General features: G+C 42.6%; 1 protein-coding gene across 2 annotated transcripts in view; it reads right to left on the reverse strand.

The window, feature by feature from the left end:
* Fyb1 (FYN binding protein 1) overlaps positions 1 to 20,993 on the reverse strand; it is a 140,969-nt gene that overhangs the window by 64,473 nt on the left and 55,503 nt on the right. For both annotated transcript variants that reach the window (XM_052743201.1, XM_052743202.1), the window contains exon 2: positions 18,378 to 19,509. In XM_052743201.1, coding sequence (XP_052599161.1) covers positions 18,378 to 19,509 — 1,132 coding nt within the window. The remainder of the gene's footprint in view (positions 1 to 18,377; positions 19,510 to 20,993) is intronic.

Below are 20,993 nucleotides of genomic sequence, written 5' to 3' on the forward strand. Positions count from 1 at the left end.
CTGTGGTATAGTGTGGGCGGGACAGAAGACCAATATTAGTTGTAGACTATCCAAATGCAGTGGAAAACTATGAGCAATGGTTAAATTTCTGCCTGTAGTAACATGAAGATGAGCAGGAAGTGCCACCATTGTATTTCATGTAAAGAAGTTCCTTATTAAAGCTTTAAAAGAATGTCATCTTGGAAATTTACCATTAGCTGTATTAAAATAGTTTTTGCCTTAAGATTTTTATTTCATTTATTACATTTTGTTTTTGAGACAGGATCTAACGTTTTAGCCCTGGCTGTGCAGAAATTCTGGGGACTAGAATGGCCTTCCCATCACTGAAATCTACCTGCCTCTGCCTCCTACATGCTGGGATTAAAGGCATGGGCAACCATGCCTGGCTTGTTCTCACATTAAAAAAAAAAAAAGTAGCTGGGCGGTGGTGGCGCATGCCTTTAATCCCAGCACTCAGGAGGCAGAGCCAGGCAGATATCTGTGAGTTTGAGGCCAGCCTGGTCTATAGAGCGAGATCCAGGACAGGCACCAAAACTACACAGAGAAACCCTGTCTCTAAAAATCAAAAACAAACAAAGAAAAAAAGTAACTTTTTTGGGTAAGTTTTCTTTTGATTCAATTAAAATTTAATCACGTGATTTCCTCCCTCTTTTTTTCTACCTCCTACTTGTCCTATGTATCCTCCCCTCCCAAATTCATAAGCATTCTTTCTTTAGCCATTGTTGTTATTGTAGTCATTTTTGATAGGGACCTAAACATTTCCTGACTCTCCTAGGGATGTCTTTATTTTGATGAATCTAACATCTTATAGAACACACAGAAAATTGGCTAGGTTTTCTTTTCTTTTAAATCTCCTTAGCCTTGGCTCAGATGGAATCGGTTTGTGTGCAGTGTTCTGTATAAATGTACAGTGAATAATATTCTCACACAAGCTACAAAGAACCTTTGGTAATAGAATAAGAGCCTCTTCAGAGTGCTTCCTATGTGTCGAACACTGTTGTATTCCGCTTAGACAAGTATTTGCTCACTGAATTTCTCCAAAACCTTATGAAGTAAATGGTATCGTTGCTTTTACTTTAGGTGAGGAAATGGACGCATCAACTTGCCCCATGTCTGACAGCTTCTCAGGGTAGAGTTGGGGGTCTTAACCCAAACAGTCTGTCATCTGGCCACTGTGTACTTCTCCCATGAGTTAGCTGAACAGTAGATTCTGTTTGGGTTCCACTTCCGGCTCAAGAAACAGGAGATAGGGTAAGGGGAAAAAAAACCAAGGTGAGATCTGAGACCTTCCTTTGCATTTTCAGGAAGTATATACAGAGGGCTTTTCTTTGTGTGACAACTCAAACCTCACTTCTTCTCCCTTGGAGACTGTAAGGTATGCAAAAGGTCCCCTCCACGCTCTCTACTCTCCCCAGGCATTTGCGTGGGTGTCTCTCTTTTCTCCAGCTCCTTTCCATCGTCTCTCCCCCTCCCTCTTTTCTTGGCTGGCATGCCTATTTAGTCTTTGCACTCAGCATAGGCTTCAGTTCCAACAAGAAGGCTTCCCTCCGTTTTCTAGGACTACTTGAGGCTTTAAATACTCAGTGTCCTGTACTGTTTTGACGTTAGCCCCATTATGTGGCAGTGGAAATGCCTGTTTATTGGTCTGTGGCTCTTATTAGAAGGGGTGTGTCAGGAAGGTAGCCATGCACCCATCCTATCTCCCGTGATTGCTAGGGGTCTAGCACAGTGCCTAGCATGTTCTTGGTGCTTAATAGATACTTGTTGCCATCTCCTGCTGCATCTTTCCACAGTGGCTTGTCATGTGCAAAATAATTATTCTTCACAAACAGTTTCCTTCTTTCTGATGCATAAATAGGTAGATGCCTTGGACTCTAAGATACTGTTGGGAGAAGTGAGGATGGTGTTTCTGTTTGAGGACTGCCTCCCTGGCCCTGTTCCGTGTTCGTGTGCCCGCCATCCCTCTCCTATCCCTAGCTAATGTCATTCTTGTTCCTTTCCTCTCATCTTTATATGTATGCAGGGGTTCCTTGACGTGAAACCATAATGGGCATATATAGTTGTGTGGGTGGATTCTCAAGGAAGTCTGTACTGGGAAAATGACCAGACTTAGAAGACTATGTAGAGAGAACTCTCATGATCGCCACAATCATTCAGCCAGTTCTCCTGACTTGTAAGAGGCGGAAAGCCATTCAGGTGGAGAAAGAGATGTGACAGGTGCAATTGCTGGGGCAGTCTCTATGGAGTGGTGAAAAGCTTCCTCTATGGAACGCCGATCTAGGCAAAACTGGCTGCAGTGGGAGCAGGTGACAACTGGAGAGGGCACCATTTGCTTTCCATTCTTCTTGTTTCTCCTCTTGTTGTAATTTTGCAATCAACCCTTTCACTGACACTATTGTATGGAGGCTCTACTGCCCCACATTTTCCGTATTTTTAGTAATTGGGTTTTCTTCCCCAGCACAAATGGAAGCATTTGAATAGATGACACTTTTCATAGACTTGTCTGGAACTGAAGCTGAGTGGTGGCTCACTCGGTGATTCAGATTCGTTTGCTCAGGAAGAACTTGGGGGTGGGTAGGGCATGGTTCTAAATCACAGTCGATTTGGTTTATCAGCAGGTACAAATAACACTGTTCATAATGTAGTAGGATTATTAGAGGGGAAGATAGCAATCCAGTTTTAGGAATGTAGGGACAGAGGCAGCTGGAGGTCATCTATCATGGCTGTTTCCTAGTGTTCTGAGATGGTGGAAGAAACACTCTAGTATCTGAGCTGCCCTATAGTATAGCCACATGTGAACTATTTTAACTGGTGAATTTAAATTTAAAAAAACTTTCAAGGCAGAATTATCTTTTTAGGAAAAAGGAAGCATGCTACACAAAAGCCTAGCTCTGTGCAGACCAGGTTGACAAGGTGTGTTGTCAGAGGTCACAGCGTCTGGCTGCATTTTTGGTTCCTGTCACACCCCTATCTAGGAGTGCTTGTACACAGTATCCTTGGTCACAGTGGAAACAAGCAGACTATGCACTGGACCGCTGGAAGCATCCTCGGGATGTCTGGCTCTGCTGGGAGCTTGGTGAAGCCCTAGCACGATGCAAGAATGAACACTGCCTGGATTCCTCCCTGATTCTACAGTTGTAGACTGCTGGATGCCAACTCTCTGGGACCTAAACCAGGCCAGGATCTACAAGAAGTTCTGGAATGATCTATAAAGTTCTCTAGCACTTAAGCCAGGCCAGGATCTACAAGAAGTTCTGTAACAATTCATACCAAGAACTTGATATATAGGCCCTTTTTTATCCTTATTCTTTACCCTTCAATTCTTATTTGGTCCAAGGTATCCCAGAGGAAAAATGTGGTTTTAAGATAGCTCCAGATAAGCTATTTTTATATTATAAAATATAAAAATCACATGCCATTTAAAGAGAGACTAATTGGAGGTTTACAAAAAGTTTAGATGTTAAGTGTGCATAAGAATCTCCTAAGCCGGGCAGCGGTGGCACATGCCTTTAATCCCAGCACTTGGGAGGCAGAGACAGGCGAATATCTGTGAGTTTGAGGCCAGCCTGGTCTACAGAGTGAGATCCAGGACAGGCACCAAAACTATGCGGAGAAACCCTGTCTCGGAAAAAAAAAAAAAAAAAAAAAAGAATCTCCTAGTGGGGTTGGAGAGATGTTCTTTTTGCTGCCCTTCCAGAGGATGTGGGTTCACTTCCCAGAACCCAACAGCAGTTCACAGCAGTCTGTAATTCTAGTTCCAGGGAACCTACCACCACCCTCTTCTGATCTCCATGGGCACCCACCAGACATGCAAGTGGTCTACAGACATACATGCGGGTAAAACACCCATATACAAAAAAATAAATAAAGTTTAAGCAACAACAAAGCATTTTCCAGGAAAGTCATTAAAAATGGAGATCCTTAGACCCCAGGTAAGGAATTGAGGAAGGCAGCTTCATAGAGTTAGAATAAGAACAGCTGTCTCAGGTTTTGAAAACGCCATCACTATGCTATGGAGGGGGTATGTGGGTCACACTGGAGAAGTACTATTTCCAGGAGCAACTGATACAAACAAAAATCCATGATGGCTACCATGTGAAGTATTTTGAGGTGAGAAATAATAGCTTTCTCTAATGGCAAACTGAATTATATTTAACCATTTACACCACAAAATTTTATTCTTAGAAAGAACATCAAATTATTACAAACTGGTCTTCTAGGCAAATTTTGTGAAAATAGGAGAAAATGAAATCATATTTTCCACAAAAATTATTTAACAGTTAGTTGTCATATTTTTAAGGTCAATTATAAGTCATTCAAATGAGGGATGGAGCTTGAAACATCCTTCACTGCTATATTTGAGGCAGAACAACAGAATTCTGATACAACGAACAATTCAATTACATTCATCAAAATAGTGTTTGAATTGTTTTCTTTTACAAAAGGGTATATTCCCCTTAATAAATCCAGTAATATTATCTGTTTAAATCACTTAAAACTGTTACAGTGTAAACTTTTGAAGACACAGTTAAATGGTTTGTTTTGGTGAGTTCCAACATGAAAACCCTAGACTACTAGACCACACTCACAGATTACAGAGATCCTTATTTTCTTGCCTTTTTTGAGAAAAAAAAAATCCCTTAAGGATTTTCACTTTGGATGACAGTCTGCTTTGGGGAAAAACTAATTTTACATTTCCAGCAGAGGCTAAATATGTTCCTCATATTGAAAACCGAGTTTTCATTTATGTACTTCATTGAATCAAGATGTGGAAGGATTTCCCATCAGTTTGCTAGCATGACATAAAAGTTTTATTTAAATATGTATGTATTTTTTGATGATTTATCTTTTCCTCCAATTTCTTTCAATGATATGATAGAGAAAATATTTTCAAGCTAGTCTGTCTCAAAATAAGAGATAAAAAAAATCTGTTCTGACCTAGTTGAACACACAATTCTAATATCAAACATTAATTAACCTCTGTCCGATGGATGTCTTTGAATACTGACATATTCATTTCCCCTCTAAATGTAAAGTACTTTAAGTAAAATCAACTGTGGCTCCCCTTCAGTTAACGTTGACTTTAGCTACTATGCTGAATTTATACTTTAAATATGGATCACAGTTAAAATTCGTCTTGAATTTTAACCTGACCCCTGAGATTCCAAGTAATTACTTTTGAAGCCCTTTAAGGAGCATGAAGCTTTTGTTGTTGTTGTTTCATTTTATGAGGGGGTCTCTCTCTCTATATATAGTCCTGATGTCCTAGAACCCATGACGTAGACCAGGCTGGCCTCCAACTCACAGAGATCCATTTGCCTCTGTCCTTCAAGTGCTGGGATTAAAGGCATGCACCATTGTGCCCACACCCAGCGACACAAAGTTCTCTCGTTAGATATTGTCAATTGCTGTGGAAAGGGAAACTGTTTACTATGCCAAGATATTGTTTGTCCTATGACACAGTTCAAGTGAAAACTTTAGACCAACAATTAGCTTCATCGGATGAATGTCTTACCTGTCACTCAGTGTAAACTTTACATTGGTATCTGTACTTGTTCAACACATGAGGAGGCTTCAAATGTCTACTGTTTTTTTTCACATTCTGAAAGCCCAAACATATGTATTGTTTCCCTTCTTTCCACTCTGGGGAAAAAGCAAAACCTAGGGCCTCATACGTGTTAGGTAAGAAGGTGCTTTATCATTGAGCTGTATCCCTACTTTGAGAGGATTATTTCCCTATAACACATGAAATATTTTTATGCTGTTAATGCTTTAAAAAGTGAAATATCTTACAACTAAAGTTTAGATATCTGATTAAAAATACCTAGTAAAAGTGGCTGGTGGAGCTATACAGCTGTAGCATAATCTGCTTGTTCTCAGCCTCTAGAAATGACAGGTAAGGTAGATAACTATAAACACATACACATGCATGTTCACACATGCTCACACACACACACAACAATTAAGTTGCTACCAATGCTTTGAGTCCGTCTGATGTGTCTCGATGTACACTAAGCGCTTTTCCTATATATTGTTCAACCACCATAATAACTGTATAACACAGAGATTTATCTCCAGGAACATGAGAAAATGAGGCTTAAAGAAGTCAAGTACTCCTCACAGGGTCCAACAGTGAGTGGTCCAGCTTTTGCTGGTGCTTGTGTCTCTAGCAACAAAATATCCTAGGGTCTCTCTGATGAAAAATGATTGTGGGAAAAAAATGATGGTAAACTCTGCATCTTCAACATAAAATGTACACTCATCTCTATAATACAACTTCCATTTGATAGTTAGATGTTCCCAGAACTGTCTCCAGGGTCACCTATCAACTGCACAGCTGAGAAAAGTACAGCAACAGGCTTGAAAAAAATTGTTTCCATAGTACCGCCTCCATCTTCTCCTTTCATGGTGAGGCACACAAGCATGGGTGTCTATCTGCACCATCAAAGCCTGCCAGTGCCTTCCTTCAAACCTGCTTATCTTTGATTCAACTAAAAAGGTATCACCAAAGAAAAGGCCCCCTTCATCTCAAGTCAGCTGCCTGGCTTTGTTTCCTATTGGCTCAGGTTTTTTTGTTTTTTAAAGTACTATATGAACATAGGTCTCTTTTAAAGATTAGGTGCTTGATGTGTGAAAATTCACTGAGGGATAAAATGAATGTTGTTGCCAAATGATGAATTATTAAATAAAAAAAAACTGAGCCAGTACAGTTGGGGTCCTGATCAGAATCTGGACCTAACAACCACCAGTTTTTTTGGGTTTTTTTTTTTAACTCCTTATAGCTCTTGGTATTGCTGATGAGTTGGGTCAGTTGGTCAGATGGGAAGACCTCTCCCTAAACAAGGGGATCTCCCAAAGGAATAAAGGGGTGTGTGTGTGTGTGTGTGTGTGTGTGTGTGTGTGTGTGTGTTAACAGTTATCAATAAAGCCGCACCTCTTAAAATAATATGCAATTATTCTTATTTTCAAGGCCAGTTTTCTTAGCACCTCCATTTATTCCTTTGCTTTGAATGCTGCTTTGAATACCACCAATAACACTAAACACCAGTTTTGTTTTTGCTGTTGTTTGTTGGATGAATAACTACCATATTGGCCTTGTAAAAAATCATTGTGCGGGGGTAAACCTTAAGACCATTGCATGGTAGAAAGGGTGGAAAATAAAGATGAAGGGACTAAAGAAAAGAGGAAAGGAGAAGGGGAGAGATGGATAAGGGTGCCAAGGGTCCTTGATGGCTGACGTGCTACTCCGCTCTTCCAGGCTGACAGGCAGTTGGAGGTGACAATTCAACCACCAACTATTCAAATGAGAACCATAGCTCTCTAAGGGCTCCACCCTCCTTCAGAGAGCTTGGCGCTCTTTGCTGTCTAGAAACTGAAGCATTAATGCTGCTGTAGCCAAGGACTTTCGGGATGCTGGTGTTCTGTCACCACAGTGGTCTGAGCAATGCCACCCTAGGTGCTATATATTTGAATAGTACCTTTGTACTCTCCCTAACTAAGCAAATGTTTAAGACCACGCACAAGGCAGTACTTGTTTGCTCAGACACGTTACTCACTCATTTGCGTGTTTTCATGTGAGCACCTCCTTCTAGTATCCTGCTTCAGTGTGATTTTGTCATTTCTTTGGTCTGAGAAAAATACCCATGGCTTGGAAACTCTTCCTCTCCCCAGCCTCTCATTTCCCTCATCCGACTGTGACCAGGAACTTGATCTTAATAAGAACTCCAACCCCTGTGTCCACGCTAGACCTCCAACCCCTGTGTCCACCCTAGACCTCTAGCCCCTGTGTCCACGCTAGACCTCCAACCCCTGTGTCCACCCTAGACCTCTAGCCCCTGTGTCTACCCTAGACCTCCAACCCCTGTGTCCACCCTAGACCTCCAACCCCTGTGTCCACCCTAGACCTCCAAACCCTGTGTCCACCCTAGACCTCCAACCCCTGTGTCCACCCTAGACACCCAAACCATGTCCACCCTAGACCTCCAACCCCTGTGTCCACCCTAGACCTCTAGCCCCTGTGTCCACCCTAGACCTCCAACCCCTGTGTCCACCCTAGACCTCCAACCCCTGTGTCCACCCTAGACTTCCAACCCCTGTGTCCACCCTAGACTTCCAACCCCTGTGTCCACCCTAGACCTCCAACCCCTGTGCCCACCCTAGACCTCCAACCCCTGTGTCCACCCTAGACCTCCAACCCCTGTGCCCACCCTAGACCTCCAACTCTTGTGTCCACCCTAGACTTCCAACCCCTGTGTCCACCCTAGACCTCCAACTCTTGTGTCCACCCTAGACCTCCAACCCCTGTGTCCACCCTAGACCTCCAACCCCTGTGTCCACCCTAGACCTCCAACCCCTGTGTCCACCCTAGACCTCCAACCCCTGTGCCCACCCTAGACCTCCAACCCCTGTGTCCACCCTAGACCTCCAACCCCTGTGCCCACCCTAGACCTCCAACTCTTGTGCCCACCCTAGACCTCCAACCCCTGTGTCCACCCTAGACCTCCAACCCCTGTGTCCACCCTAGACCTCCAACCCCTGTGTCCACCCTAGACCTCCAACCCCTGTGTCCACCCTAGACCTCCAACCCCTGTGTCCACTCTAGACCTCCAACTCCTGTGTCCATTCTAGACCTCCAACCCCTGTGTCCACCCTAGACCTCCAACCCCTGTGTCCACCCTAGACCTCCAACCCCTGTGTCCACCCTAGACCTCCAACCCCTGTGTCCACCCTAGACCTCCAACCCCTGTGTCCACCCTAGACCTCCAACCCCTGTGTCCACCCTAGACCTCCAACCCCTGTGTCTACCCTAGACCTCCAACCCCTGTGTCCACCCTAGACCTCCAACCCCTGTGTCCACCCTAGACCTCCAACCCCTGTGTCCACTCTAGACCTCCAACTCCTGTGTCCATTCTAGATCCCTTGAACTTGGAGTGTCTTTTAAGTGCAACTTAAAGTTAGCATTTGAAAGACCAAAGCCCAATTTTGATGTTTTGTTTGGATGACATGACATGGTTAGACCATTGGTTAGAACCTCAGTCCACCTTTGCGGTCTTTCTCCTGTTAGGGTTTTCTTGTTTTGTTTTTTATCTTTTGTTTTCCATTTAGGGTTCACAGGGACCAGGAAGTCACGCCACAGACATTGCTAGGTGGGGGCAACCTTGTTACAGTTTAGCTCAGGAAAGAACCTGATAGCTTTCAAGTCCAGGTCTGGTAGCAGAAAGCTGCTTTCTAGCATTCTTATTTTTTAAGGATGTCTAGTCATTTAGCACTAAAAATATGTAAAAGGATAAAATAACCTGCTTGTTACATCACTTTGGGACAATTCCTATCTGTTCTTGTATTTAGATGAATTACATTCTCCCAGACATGCTCTGTCCATCAGATACTCATTTCTAGTAAAGTAACAAGTACTGATAACAACACAAAATAAAACCACTTCCCCTTGGCCATCTTTTCCCATCTGCTCCTGCTGGGGGAAGAGACCTTGAAGCAAGAAACACCTGCCTGAGTACAAAAAGGACAATACTTGGTGGAAGGGTTTGGACTGTAGGCAGTTGAAACGCTCTGAATAAGAAAATGGAAGGAAGATTTTTCTTTCTCTTTGCTGTTGAAAAGAATGGGTCAAGAAAATGCAGAAAAGGAAAAAGAGGCGAGCCACAGAAAGAGATCAAAGCCTATGTTCTAAAACCCTTAGCTGCCTGTGAAGAACAAAGGTAGACACTGTCCCATTCATGTTTATGTTGACGGTTAATGCCTCTGGTTCCTGAAGCCTTCCATACAATCTGTCCTGCATGCAATTGCTTGCAATAATTAGGCTGCAGTGGAAACTGAGGAATCTGCCTGCACTCTTGCTTTGTTAGGGCAGCATACAACGTGGGACAAGGAAGAGATGATCTCTAAATCTATCCGAATTAGGAGAAGCAGGAGGCAGAAGCTGGAATCGTCCTTGAGAAACAGGGCCTCTTCCTCATTCATGAATCAACACAGAGCAGTAGATTTTTATAAACGTTCAGCTGGTGCTTGGCATTCATTTATTCTGATTTTTAGGAGTGCAGGAACACAACTAAAACTTTGACCTTTTATATTTACAAATCAATGAACAAAATTCCCTGATTCCCCAGTGAGGAACTCAGCAATCTGTTTAGCTTTCACATCTCCACAAAATTCAGTCATGGTGACCAGAGTTCAGCTCTCAGTACCTAGTTGGGTGGCCCACAAAGGCCTGTTGTTCAGCTCCAAGGGATCTGACGCCCTATTCTGGCCTCCACAGGCACACATGTGTGCACACACTCACACTGAGTCACGTGTTCATGCACGAGCTCACGTGCACACATACATAAAATAAAATGAAATCTCTTTTAAAAAGAAAGAAAAATGATCAAGGAATAAGTCATGGTCATAGTTATATGTGTGGAAATAAAGGCATGCATGCATACAAATGCTTGTGTGTGTGTATGGTGTGTGTGTGTGTATGTGCATGCATATGTGTGTACATGTGTGTGGATGAACTAGAAGCTAGCATCTGGACGGCAGGCAGAAGCAGAATTCCTGGAGAAGCTTCCATCTAGATCCTCAGTAACCGAAGTCACATGTGGCAGGTCACCTTTAAGGCGACAACTTGGGAGAGAGCTAGGAGTTACTGCAAGACAGCAAGTCAGCCACTGAGAAGAAACAGGGCCTCTTCCTCATTCATGAATCAACTCCTTTTGCCACTTAATCTAGGGTTCTTTCTCCTTCTGGTATAGTTGAGCACCATCTATTGAGTATAAAGTGAGCAGATCTAGGTCAAGTTTGGAGGCTGGCAATGTTTGTCTGTCTGGCCTTCATTGTTTATTTGGACAGGAACTTTTTAGTGCCTGGTCATACTAATCATGTTGTCACACAGGTTGATTTTGAAAATCCATTGAGCCTGCTCACTCTCCTGAGAATGAAAAGAAAGTTAGGTCAACAGTTGAGAGTGGCTAAGCTAGGCACGATGGCGCACACCTTTAATCTCAGCGCTCGGGAGGTAGAGGCAGCAGGATCTCTGTGAGTTCGAGGCCAGCCTGGTCTATGTAGTGAGCTCCAGGACAGCCAGGACCACATACAGAGACTCTGTCTCGAGACGAATTGAGAGTAGTGTTCTGTGTGTCTCTCTATCTCACCCGCCCTGTGCCACCCCCAGAGAAACATGCAGAGTTGCCCGGAGAGCTGAAGGGCCGTTGTGTGCCTCAGTGCAGCTGCAGAGACATAGCTGCTGCCTTCATTCAGCACAGTGACTGATTGGACAGTGCAGCTCCTTTCTCTGGGGTAAGAAAAACCTCACATGGTTTGGGGTTCAGATTTTTTTTTTTTCTGTAGCCAGATGTCGCCTGTTCGGTTACATTCTGCTGATAGTATCTATTGCTACCGGGGGCTCAAGATGGGGTTTTCCACCTTTGACATGCCAGACAGAATTAAACATCATCTCTTCTTCCCCTTTGAAGACAATTAAAACAGAATAGAAAAATGTTTCTTTTCTATTTACCAGCAGTTAAGATAACAGATTCTCCAAACTTTTTGGACTTTTTTTCTTCTTTGTTTCTCATATATTGGAAAAAAATACAAAATCTAGTGTTCTAGAAGGTTCCCAGAACTTTGGAGACGTGGTATAATTATCATGTTTATGCTTTCTATGAAGGGATAGAAAATTTCCAAAGAATTTTGAGAAATCAGGTAGCTGGATTTCTGTTCCTGGGGCATACTTTGATTCTTCCAACAGCTGCAGTTAATCATTCTTTTTTAGAAGCCAATTTTATTTTGTTCTTAAAATACAAAGCATATGCACCAAGACATGCTCTTGGCCCATGAATCCATCATCTCAGAAATAGTTTTAACCAAGGCAGAGAGACAAAGGAGCCTTTAATACCATTTACATAGAGTCTAAAAGTCAAACTCTACTTGCAAAGCTTTGTTTCACTTGGCATGGAGATTGTTTTAGCCAATTGTATGATAGATGCTATCTCCCATCCAGAGATTATGCAACACATACATCTGTCTGGGAATCCTAGCTGGTTGTTTTAGTTGACTTGGGGACATGCATCAAAACTAAGTTGGGAAGAGCTTTTTGTATTTCATTATCCAATTCATACTCTGTTTTTGTCAGCTTTGGAGATTAAACATAGGACCTCCCTTACGCTGGGCTGACAGTCTCCCTCTGAGCTGTATCTATAGTCACTTCCATGCCTGGCTGAGTTTGTATTTGATTCTTGAACTTTCTTCTCAGTTTTCTGCCTTTCTTGAACTTTCTTCTCAGTTTTCTGCCTTTCATGAGAAAATTGAAATTTCACTTTAATGCTTTTGAAATTTTAGGGATTACATGAATTTGATCAAACCTGGAATAAACTAAGAATCATCTCATAATATATTTCACACTTTGAAGGTAAGACAACTGTTGGAAAACCATTCACTTATGTCACAACTGGTCAATGTTTTGAACATTTCACAAATGTGATTAATGTTGATACAATGCCAGTTATTTTGGTACTATTTCCATATATCATTAAAGCTTGTAAAAACACCAATTTCAGCCTTTTGACCACAGGAAAAGGTTTTACAATGGAAAACCATGGCATATTGCCATAAAATTTTTTAGGAATTTCTGCTTCATAAATGAGGAAAGTGATAGTCTCTTCCATACAGGGTAGCTATCACTCTAAGAAAACTTCTCTGTAAATCAATGGGCATGTGTGGACTATTGAGCTAAGACACTGTTAGAAGAATAACTGAGATGTGAGTGGGAAGAATTCTGAAGATCAAATTCAGGACCAAACAAAGAACCAGGGACCTAAGTATACCAATAATGAAATGGTCTAGATGCCAAAGGAAACGACTTTGCTGTCCCCACAAGTGGCTCTCTTTTTTTCTTGCTCACGTTGTTAACTCCTATTGTAATTGTTTTCCTCAAAGTCTAAACTGGTTTGTTGGTAGAATGAGGACCTTTCTCAAAGCATTTGCAGGATGGTAGTGGGTACTGAGAGTATTGTCTGAGTGTCCTTGGTCAGTGAGAGTAATCTGTAAGGTATGATATCAGGCTCCAGGTAAGCACTGATGGTTTCCTTTCTGCCTGTTTAACTCATGAAGGGGTGGGTTACTGATTCCTTTGGATATGTTACTGATTCCTAGAGTAAAGTATTTTTAGCTGGTACTAAATAGTGAGGGAGGGGAGCTGCAGGATATCTCTCCTCTAATTCTCAAATAAAAAATAGCAAAAACAAAGTAAGAAAGACATACCAAATTACCGGTTAGCCACCTTAGAAGGAAGGATAAATAACCTAATACACAAACTTTAAGAAGTTGTTGAGTAAGGAAAGAAATGGAGAGCTCTCACACAAGAGAAGGCAAGCAAAGCTCTCGACCTGTTTCTCCAGGCCCAGAAGCATCATCGTGTAGATGGAAGACAGTGATTCCAGAAAAACTTGGGAATTCTCACTAGCACATTCCGCTTCAGAAGTAGACTGAGGGGTAACCAAACAGCCTGGGCAAAGTCAAGAGAAATCCTCAACAGAGAGGTCCTAAATACCACAAAAGGACCAGTGGCTAATGCTGGCCTTGTAATACCTGGGACAGAGCACCGAACTCAGAGAACATCAGAATCTGGGTCCCCAGCAAGGGCTATCCTCAAATCCCAAACAGTTTTCAAAAACTATGGAGAACAGCCTTTAAAGCAATGCTTAGACCTCAAACCACAGTTTGAGGGGGAGAACAGATTTACCACCTTGGATTAGAGTTTCTAGATGCTCACATCATGCATCTGCCAAACTAAAAGTAATGGTGTGATCCCTGTGTATATGGAAATGAAGATCTCCGGAAGAGCCGGAGAAGAACAGAGGGCCAGCATCTCTCAGGAAATAACTGATATCAAATGACAGACAGACATAGTGTCGCTAAATATTTATACTTCCAGGACAAAGATTTCTCTGAGAATTCTGACAGAAAACAAGTAATTTTCAAGGGAGTACATTCAGGATAGCCTCAGACTTTCCCACAGTGAAATTTTCTGGCAGAAATAGAAAATAGAGACACCGTAAATACTTGTTGAAATGATGAGAGGTTGGATTTTACAAAGCCCAACAATGCTGTTGGGATATAAACCTCCATGGGGTGATTTACTCAAGAGAACTGGATTTATTCCGAGGATCAGTTCTATCTTGGGCAGAGGAGAGATATGTAGAACTCAGTGAGAGAAGACCAAGAATAAGGGGTAGCTCAGATCTGATCAAGGACTTGCACATTGAAGGGAGCCTTTCCAAGACATTTATACTAAGGGGTTAAACCCAGGTGAGCTGACTGATTAGTTAATAGTAAGTAGTTCCTAAGGGGTTGCAACCCGGAATGGAAGGAAGGACCAGAAATATTTGGAAAGACAGATTTCCCAGAGTCAAGAAAGGTGAGAGAATTGAAGTTAAGCCTAGGCTCCGGTCTCAAAGTGCACAGATATCCAGATTGTGAGAGCCTAGCTCAATCTGGAGAAGACCTCATTGCCTCTTGAGGCTGAACCACCCAGCTGAGTGAGTTCTGATTCATGTACACACTGGACACACATCCAGGGTTAGGGTCCTGAGATATTCCAATGAGACATCTTTGGATTTACTCTAGATAAACCTCATTCTTAACTTCCATGTATACAGTGCTATTGTTAACTGTGGAGAAACTTGGCTGTATGGAAAACTATTTGCCCTCAAATCTTTAAGATACATTTGAGCCTTGAATCCCTGTTTTTATAATGGCCTGCAGCAATAATGTGGGAAATACTGCTACACACTGAGATAAATCACTTTTCAGTATATAGAAAAAAACCCAATAAGATCATATTACAAAAGTATATGTAAAAGGAAAGTGATGGACCAGAAGGAGGTGGTGATAACTCTGGGATCTGTGAAGGAAAGTCTCACCCTCTCCTAGAAATAGGTCATTTGCTGTTGACATAGTCCTTTGCTTTTTCCCCTTAGGGTACTAAGGGTGGAGACTCTCCAGCTGAACTCTGCTCCAATCACAGCTCAAGTTCTTTTCAAGTTTTTTTTAAGGCTTATTTATTTCTTTTTAAGAGTGGTTGCTTTCATATATGTCTATGCATTACATGTGTGCCTGGTGCCCATGGGGCTCAGAAGAGGGAGTACAGTTCCATGGAACTGGAGTGAAAGATGGTTGTGAGCTGCCAAATGAGTTCTGGGAACCAAACCCAGGTCTTCTGCAAGAGCAATACGTATTCATAACCCCTGAGCTATCTCTCTATTCCCCACCCCAACTCTTCTTGATGTCAAGTTCCTGTCAGCTGGATTAGTTGGAGCATGAGTACATGAGGAGGGGGCACATTATTCTAATAGCCTTTGGTTAATGCTGGCCCCAGATTCATTCCTGTAACTGTTAAGGTACTTAACTGATTATTTCCATAGTTAGCATACAGAACAGTTAGTGTTTCTTTCTAGTGTTACAGGAACAAGAAAGAGGGCTGAACTGAATGCTTCTAGTAGGTTTTCACTACCTCCTACATATAACCCAACAGCTGGGCCTGGTGGGGTATTTAAGAACCCAGACATTATGGTGAATAGTACCAGAACCCCTAGAATGAAGTCTTTGAAGGGAGTCAAAAGAAAGGTGAGTGTAGAGAACATTTTGATGTTTCAATTAAAAAAATGTTTACAGTTTTGTAGTTATAAATGGTTCTAGTGTCGGTAAAGTTGGAGGAACCAAAAATGTTATTAACTCCACATTCAGAAAACAATGTGATATATGCAGGTTGACAGTTTACAGGTGAGACACTGAGAAGATCTCTTCAGGGTGGACACTTTGTGTAAAATTCATTTTGTGTCAGAGCTCCATTTAATTGAATGTACGACAATCTGCTAAAGTAATTAGTAAACTATAGAGAGTATTGTAATTTAATACTGAAAAGCTGGGGGCAACTAACTTCATATTAATATACCTCTGTGGGAGTATAAGCATAGGAAAGTGATGAAAATTCATGTTTTCTGTTCTATAAATGAGAGAAGAATGGTAAACAAACTGATTTCTACTTTAATGGTGCTCACAGTTTTATTAATAATAATTTTTAAAAGACATGTTTTAATCAAAAGACAGAGCAAAAAACAGGAATGCAGAGTCTTTGGGTACCATTTGTGCCTGGATTCATTATTTCAAGGGGTTTTATGTTTCATGAAAGGCAGTCAGCATGGGAACTGGGACAGGGGTGGGCATACAATCTATGGAATCAGAGACATGAGAACCAGTCATGGCCCTGCTTAGGTAAGATACAATTTGGACAAATTCCCTAATTGTGCTGGGATATAATTCCATTTCATTGCTTGCAAAGAATAAATAGAGTAGGATTGTATAAAGTTATATAAAAAGTCCTCTATAAATTATAAATATTTATCTGGATATAAAATAGAAAATGAGTAATGAAGCAGGAAGTAGGGAAGAGTATTAGCCATTTAAAAGCCAACTGAACAATTACTTAGAATTTTGCTAATTTGAAAACTATTGTGATTACTTTTGGCAACAATAAAAAATGATCTGCTTAGAGTAAGTCTCTATGGTCACTGCAAAGCATTTTACTCTAATCAGTATCCTTACAACCTAGTAGATTGAAAAAAATCATCATTGATAAACATCTGGTAAACCTCATCTTTTTCAAAGCATACAATCTCTTTTCTTTCCCACCTTATTACAAGCAAATGGCTAATATTCTGAATTGTCCCAGGCAGCAAAGAATTTATCCCAAGTTTCTTCAGTGTGAAACCTCACATCTAGCCAGGGGTGTTTGTCATGGGTATTTGTCAGAGCTGGAGAAAAAGCTGCTAACACAGAAAACCCTGGTGGCTATAGCAGACATCTGGAAATTTCCCTGCAAGCTGCCATTCTGGGTTGGAGAATATACATTACATTGGGTGAATTTTAGTTAATCAAGATGGGAACTACTTTTTATAGACAAACTGCCCTTGAGGAGACCAGTCTTGGGCTAATAGCCATGGGAGCCTGGCTCTGTGATCTTTCTCCACCTCTAGTAGAATCGGATGCCTTCTCTTGGCCTTAGCAAGAGCAGGTAGCACAATCTGAGGGTCATGACAGCCTTGTGCCACCTAGATTTCACCTCCTGTTCTCTCTTAACTTTCTACCAGGCAGAGGGAGCCTGTGGGAAGATCATTCAGAGACAGTAGTTATGCTTAAATCTGCCTTAATCAGACTAGATTTAAAAAAAAAATATTTTGAAGTGGAATCTCAACTAGCTCAGGCTGGCTTCAAACTCTCTAAGGTAGCCCCAAGACTTTGAACTTCTGATCTGCCTGCCCTCACCTCCCAACTCCCGAGTCACGGGCCTATCCCACCACACACAGATTTAGATGATAATTTGATTTGGGAAAGCATATGACTTGCAGTGGGATGGTCACTTGTAAGTATCATTCATTTTCCATCTAACAAGGGACAGCAGTTGTGCGCCATTTGCTAGGATATTTATCACTGCAGGCATGAGTGAGCCCTTATTATGACACAGGGTGACAAGTATTTACTGCGACGTTCAGAATCAAATTCCACCCACACACCATAATATTGCAGTGACATCTTGGGAAGAAAAGCGCACCCATCTTCTAGAGGAACAACAAAACACCCTTTGTCTACCCTCATTTTCTTGCTATGTATGCCAATGCCTTTACAAACTGTAATCGTAGAGATATTTTTGGGAAATTAAAAAACAGCTAAAATACAAAATATGAAATACTATCTCCTAAAAACTCTCCTACTTGAATCTTGGGTTTAGGGAACGTGGTAAATAGTATTTGCAGCATTGACCTTTTGACCTGGATAAGGGGCTGCTACTGTGTTGTAGGAAGTGGCTTTATGTACAAAATGTCATCCGCCTAGTCCATTGTGACAGTCAAAAATGCCTCCAGACAATGCATACATCCTTTGGTCATCAGCTTTGACCCCTTCTAGAATACTGACTTAGAAGTCTGCCCCCTTCTCTCTTTGGCTGTTGGTGGGCAGCACATCTTTCTCAATCCATAGAAATGAAACACAACCAAGGGAGTAAATGCAACAGTTATCCTTAAGCAAAACCTCTTACCGGTCAAATAGATGTATTTCTTTCCCATTGTCCCCCTTAGTAGGTCAGTTCTCCCCTCACCCCCCACACAAGGCACTTTCTCAGAGAATACTCAAATAGAACTTGGATTTTCTACTCTCTCAGACCTCCTACATAAAGAGAAAAAAAAAAAAAAAAAAACACCGAAGGAGAACTGACCCTATGCTCACATGGGTATCAGTTATGCAACCATTCCCTGCTCTAAAGTTTCTCCTAAAAGCTGCAACACTCTCTGCTGTGAGCAAACCACAGTTACTAGCAATGAGAAATAACTCACTGTTTGCAGAGTCAGCTTTTCGGAATCTGGTCAGGTCAACATTGGGTGGTCTGCTGGGCTTGGGTGGAGGCGGACCCAAGACGGACAGGGGAGGCAAAGGCTTCTGCTTGGGGGCTGCGGAATTCTTGTCTCCCTTTTCCTTCTCCTGACTTGGGCCCCATGGTGTCCCCGCTGTCAGCTTGGAAGGGGTCTTAGGGAATCTGGCCGGGTCCTCCTGATTCATTTTACTCAGAAAGATGTTCTTTGTCACATCTGTTTTCCTATCTTCTTTTTTCTCCTCAGAGTTTCTGGAGAGCCCCGGGCTTCCCCGGCTTGCAGCAGGTTTCAGAACCACTCCAGCAAAGGGCGAACTTGATGCTCCACTGTCTTTGTCCTCTGGGTCTTCCCTAGCTGGTTTGAAAGGGCCACCCTTGCACTTGGCTCCTAGTGGCCCTGGGGATCCTTTCTGGACAGCCACATTCTTAGAGGCGCTCTCCTCTTCCTGGGAGTCCTCCGTACTCAGGGATGGCTTCTGGCCAAAGGTGTGTTTGGGAAATCGAGGTTTGGGGTCAGCATCTTGTGCCGCTGGCATGAACTTACTCTTAGCTCCGGCCACCTTGGAGAACCCTGGCTTTAGATCGTTTTCTGGGACTGGGGGAGTAGGTCCTGGCTTTGGTCCTGGTGTCTTTAAGTCAGACTCTTGGTTCAAATTGTGAAGCTTATTCCCAGAAGGCCGTAAAAATGCCGGTTTGGGATCTTCTTTAGTCAAGCTGGTGGGTTTGGGGCTTACAGGTTTCAGAAACCCTGCTTTGACCTCAGGGTCTCTGGAAGCCGAGTTTGGCTGTGTTCCAAATCTTTGGTTCACTCCACTAGGTTTTAAAAATGGGGGTTTGGGATCCTTGTCAGACTTATCCTCATAGACAGGTTTCACTGCCAAGGGTGGTTTTGTGGTCCCAAATTTAGGCGTGTTGCTGGGTCCTGCGGGAGGGCTGGCATTTCCTTGGTTGTCAAATAAATTCTTTCTTGCTTGTATTCCCGTAGGTGCGTTTTGTCCTGCAACTTTGAAGGGCCTGCTGTTGATAGAGACCTCCTCTGTCGGGTTATTCCCTGTGTTGAACTTCGCCATGAGGGACTTCACATCTGTTCTTCCATCCTACAAGCGCAGGGAACAAAAAAAAAGCCAGCTGAGAGCCAGAAGTCTCCCTTGCACTTTAAAATACCATACCTTCAAGGGCTTCCTGATCTGCGGCCAGGGTGCTGGGGCGCCGGAGTGCCGCTGATTGGCTGACCAGCTATTGTAACACTTAAGTTCCTCTATGGCAAAATAAGTTGTGAGAGTTTCTCTAAAAGGGAGAGCTATGGCTGTTCATAAACTTCTGTTTGTCACACAGACACTCACTCATTTATCTTGAGACCCTTTCCCTGTCCCCTCGCCGTCTGCCTAACTGTCTTGTTGGATTTACTCTCACTCAGTATTTCTCTAGACTTTTGCTTCATTTGAAAACACATGGAGATGACCAACAGATGAATTCTCCCATATTTTACAACTGAGACTCATGTGGAAACTGGACTTAAAAAATGAAAGTAGACTTTGTAAACTTAGGCTGGATGCTCGTAGCCAGCAAAGCAGTGCTCAGCATCGCTGTGACTGGTGAGAGCTTTCCTGTTCCTGTTGCATTTAAAATCTGTTTGCTGTCAGGGAGATGTCACAGAACATCCCAGCCCTTCTAAAACTAACGAATGAGGTTTCCTTATTAGTATAAATACAGAGTGCTACTGTTTGTATGCAGACTAACTGGTCGTGAGGAGGAAGCATAGGCTAGCATAGGGAGGGCAATAGACCCGCAGCAGGGACTGGCTGGCAAGTCTCATTTCCACATCTTTCTCTCAGTCTTGTCTCTTCCATAATGACTTTTATCAGTCCTCTGAGGTCCTGCCTCATCTGCCCTCCTCAGGAGAATTAGGAAATTACTCAGCGAAGACAGCAGACATTCACCTTCTTTTGTTAACACAGTCAAGTTTAACCTGGGAGAATTAATGGTGTGTTTGCTCTTTCAAAAACCAAGGAGTTTGCCGGGCGGTGGTGGCGCACGCCTTTAATCCCAGCACTTGGGAGGCAGAGGCAGGTGGATCTCTGCGAGTTCGAGGCCAGCCTGGGCTACAGAGTGAGTTCCAGGAAAGACGCAAAACTGCACAGAGAAACCCTGTCTCAAAAAAACAAAAATCAAAAAAACAAAACAAAACCAAAAAAATCAAAAAGTTTGATCTGGGGATATGAGATCATATCTCCAGTTGAGAGGGTACCTGCCTGGCATGCATGAAGCCCTGGCTCAGATGCTTAGCATGAAATAAATCAGGTGTGGTGGTACACTCCATAATGTCAGCATTTACAAGGCAGAGACAGGGAGATGAAAAGTTTATGAAGGTTAAGGTCATCCTTGGCTACACAGCAAGATAAGTCTGGGCTATATGACTCCTGCCTCCAAACAACATCAACAACAACAACAATAAAAACAACAACCACAACAACAAAGCTAAAAAGCAGGAAGAACCTCCAGGCTCAGGGCTCTGAAGCTTTTTACAGACAAAGAGAAAGCAGTCTGAAATACTAGACAGAAGATGTAGCTCAGTGATGGT

Source organism: Peromyscus californicus, unplaced genomic scaffold, assembly GCF_007827085.1.
Source record: "Peromyscus californicus insignis strain IS unplaced genomic scaffold, ASM782708v3 Scaffold_18__1_contigs__length_77618521, whole genome shotgun sequence".
Taxonomy (NCBI): domain Eukaryota; kingdom Metazoa; phylum Chordata; class Mammalia; order Rodentia; family Cricetidae; genus Peromyscus; species Peromyscus californicus.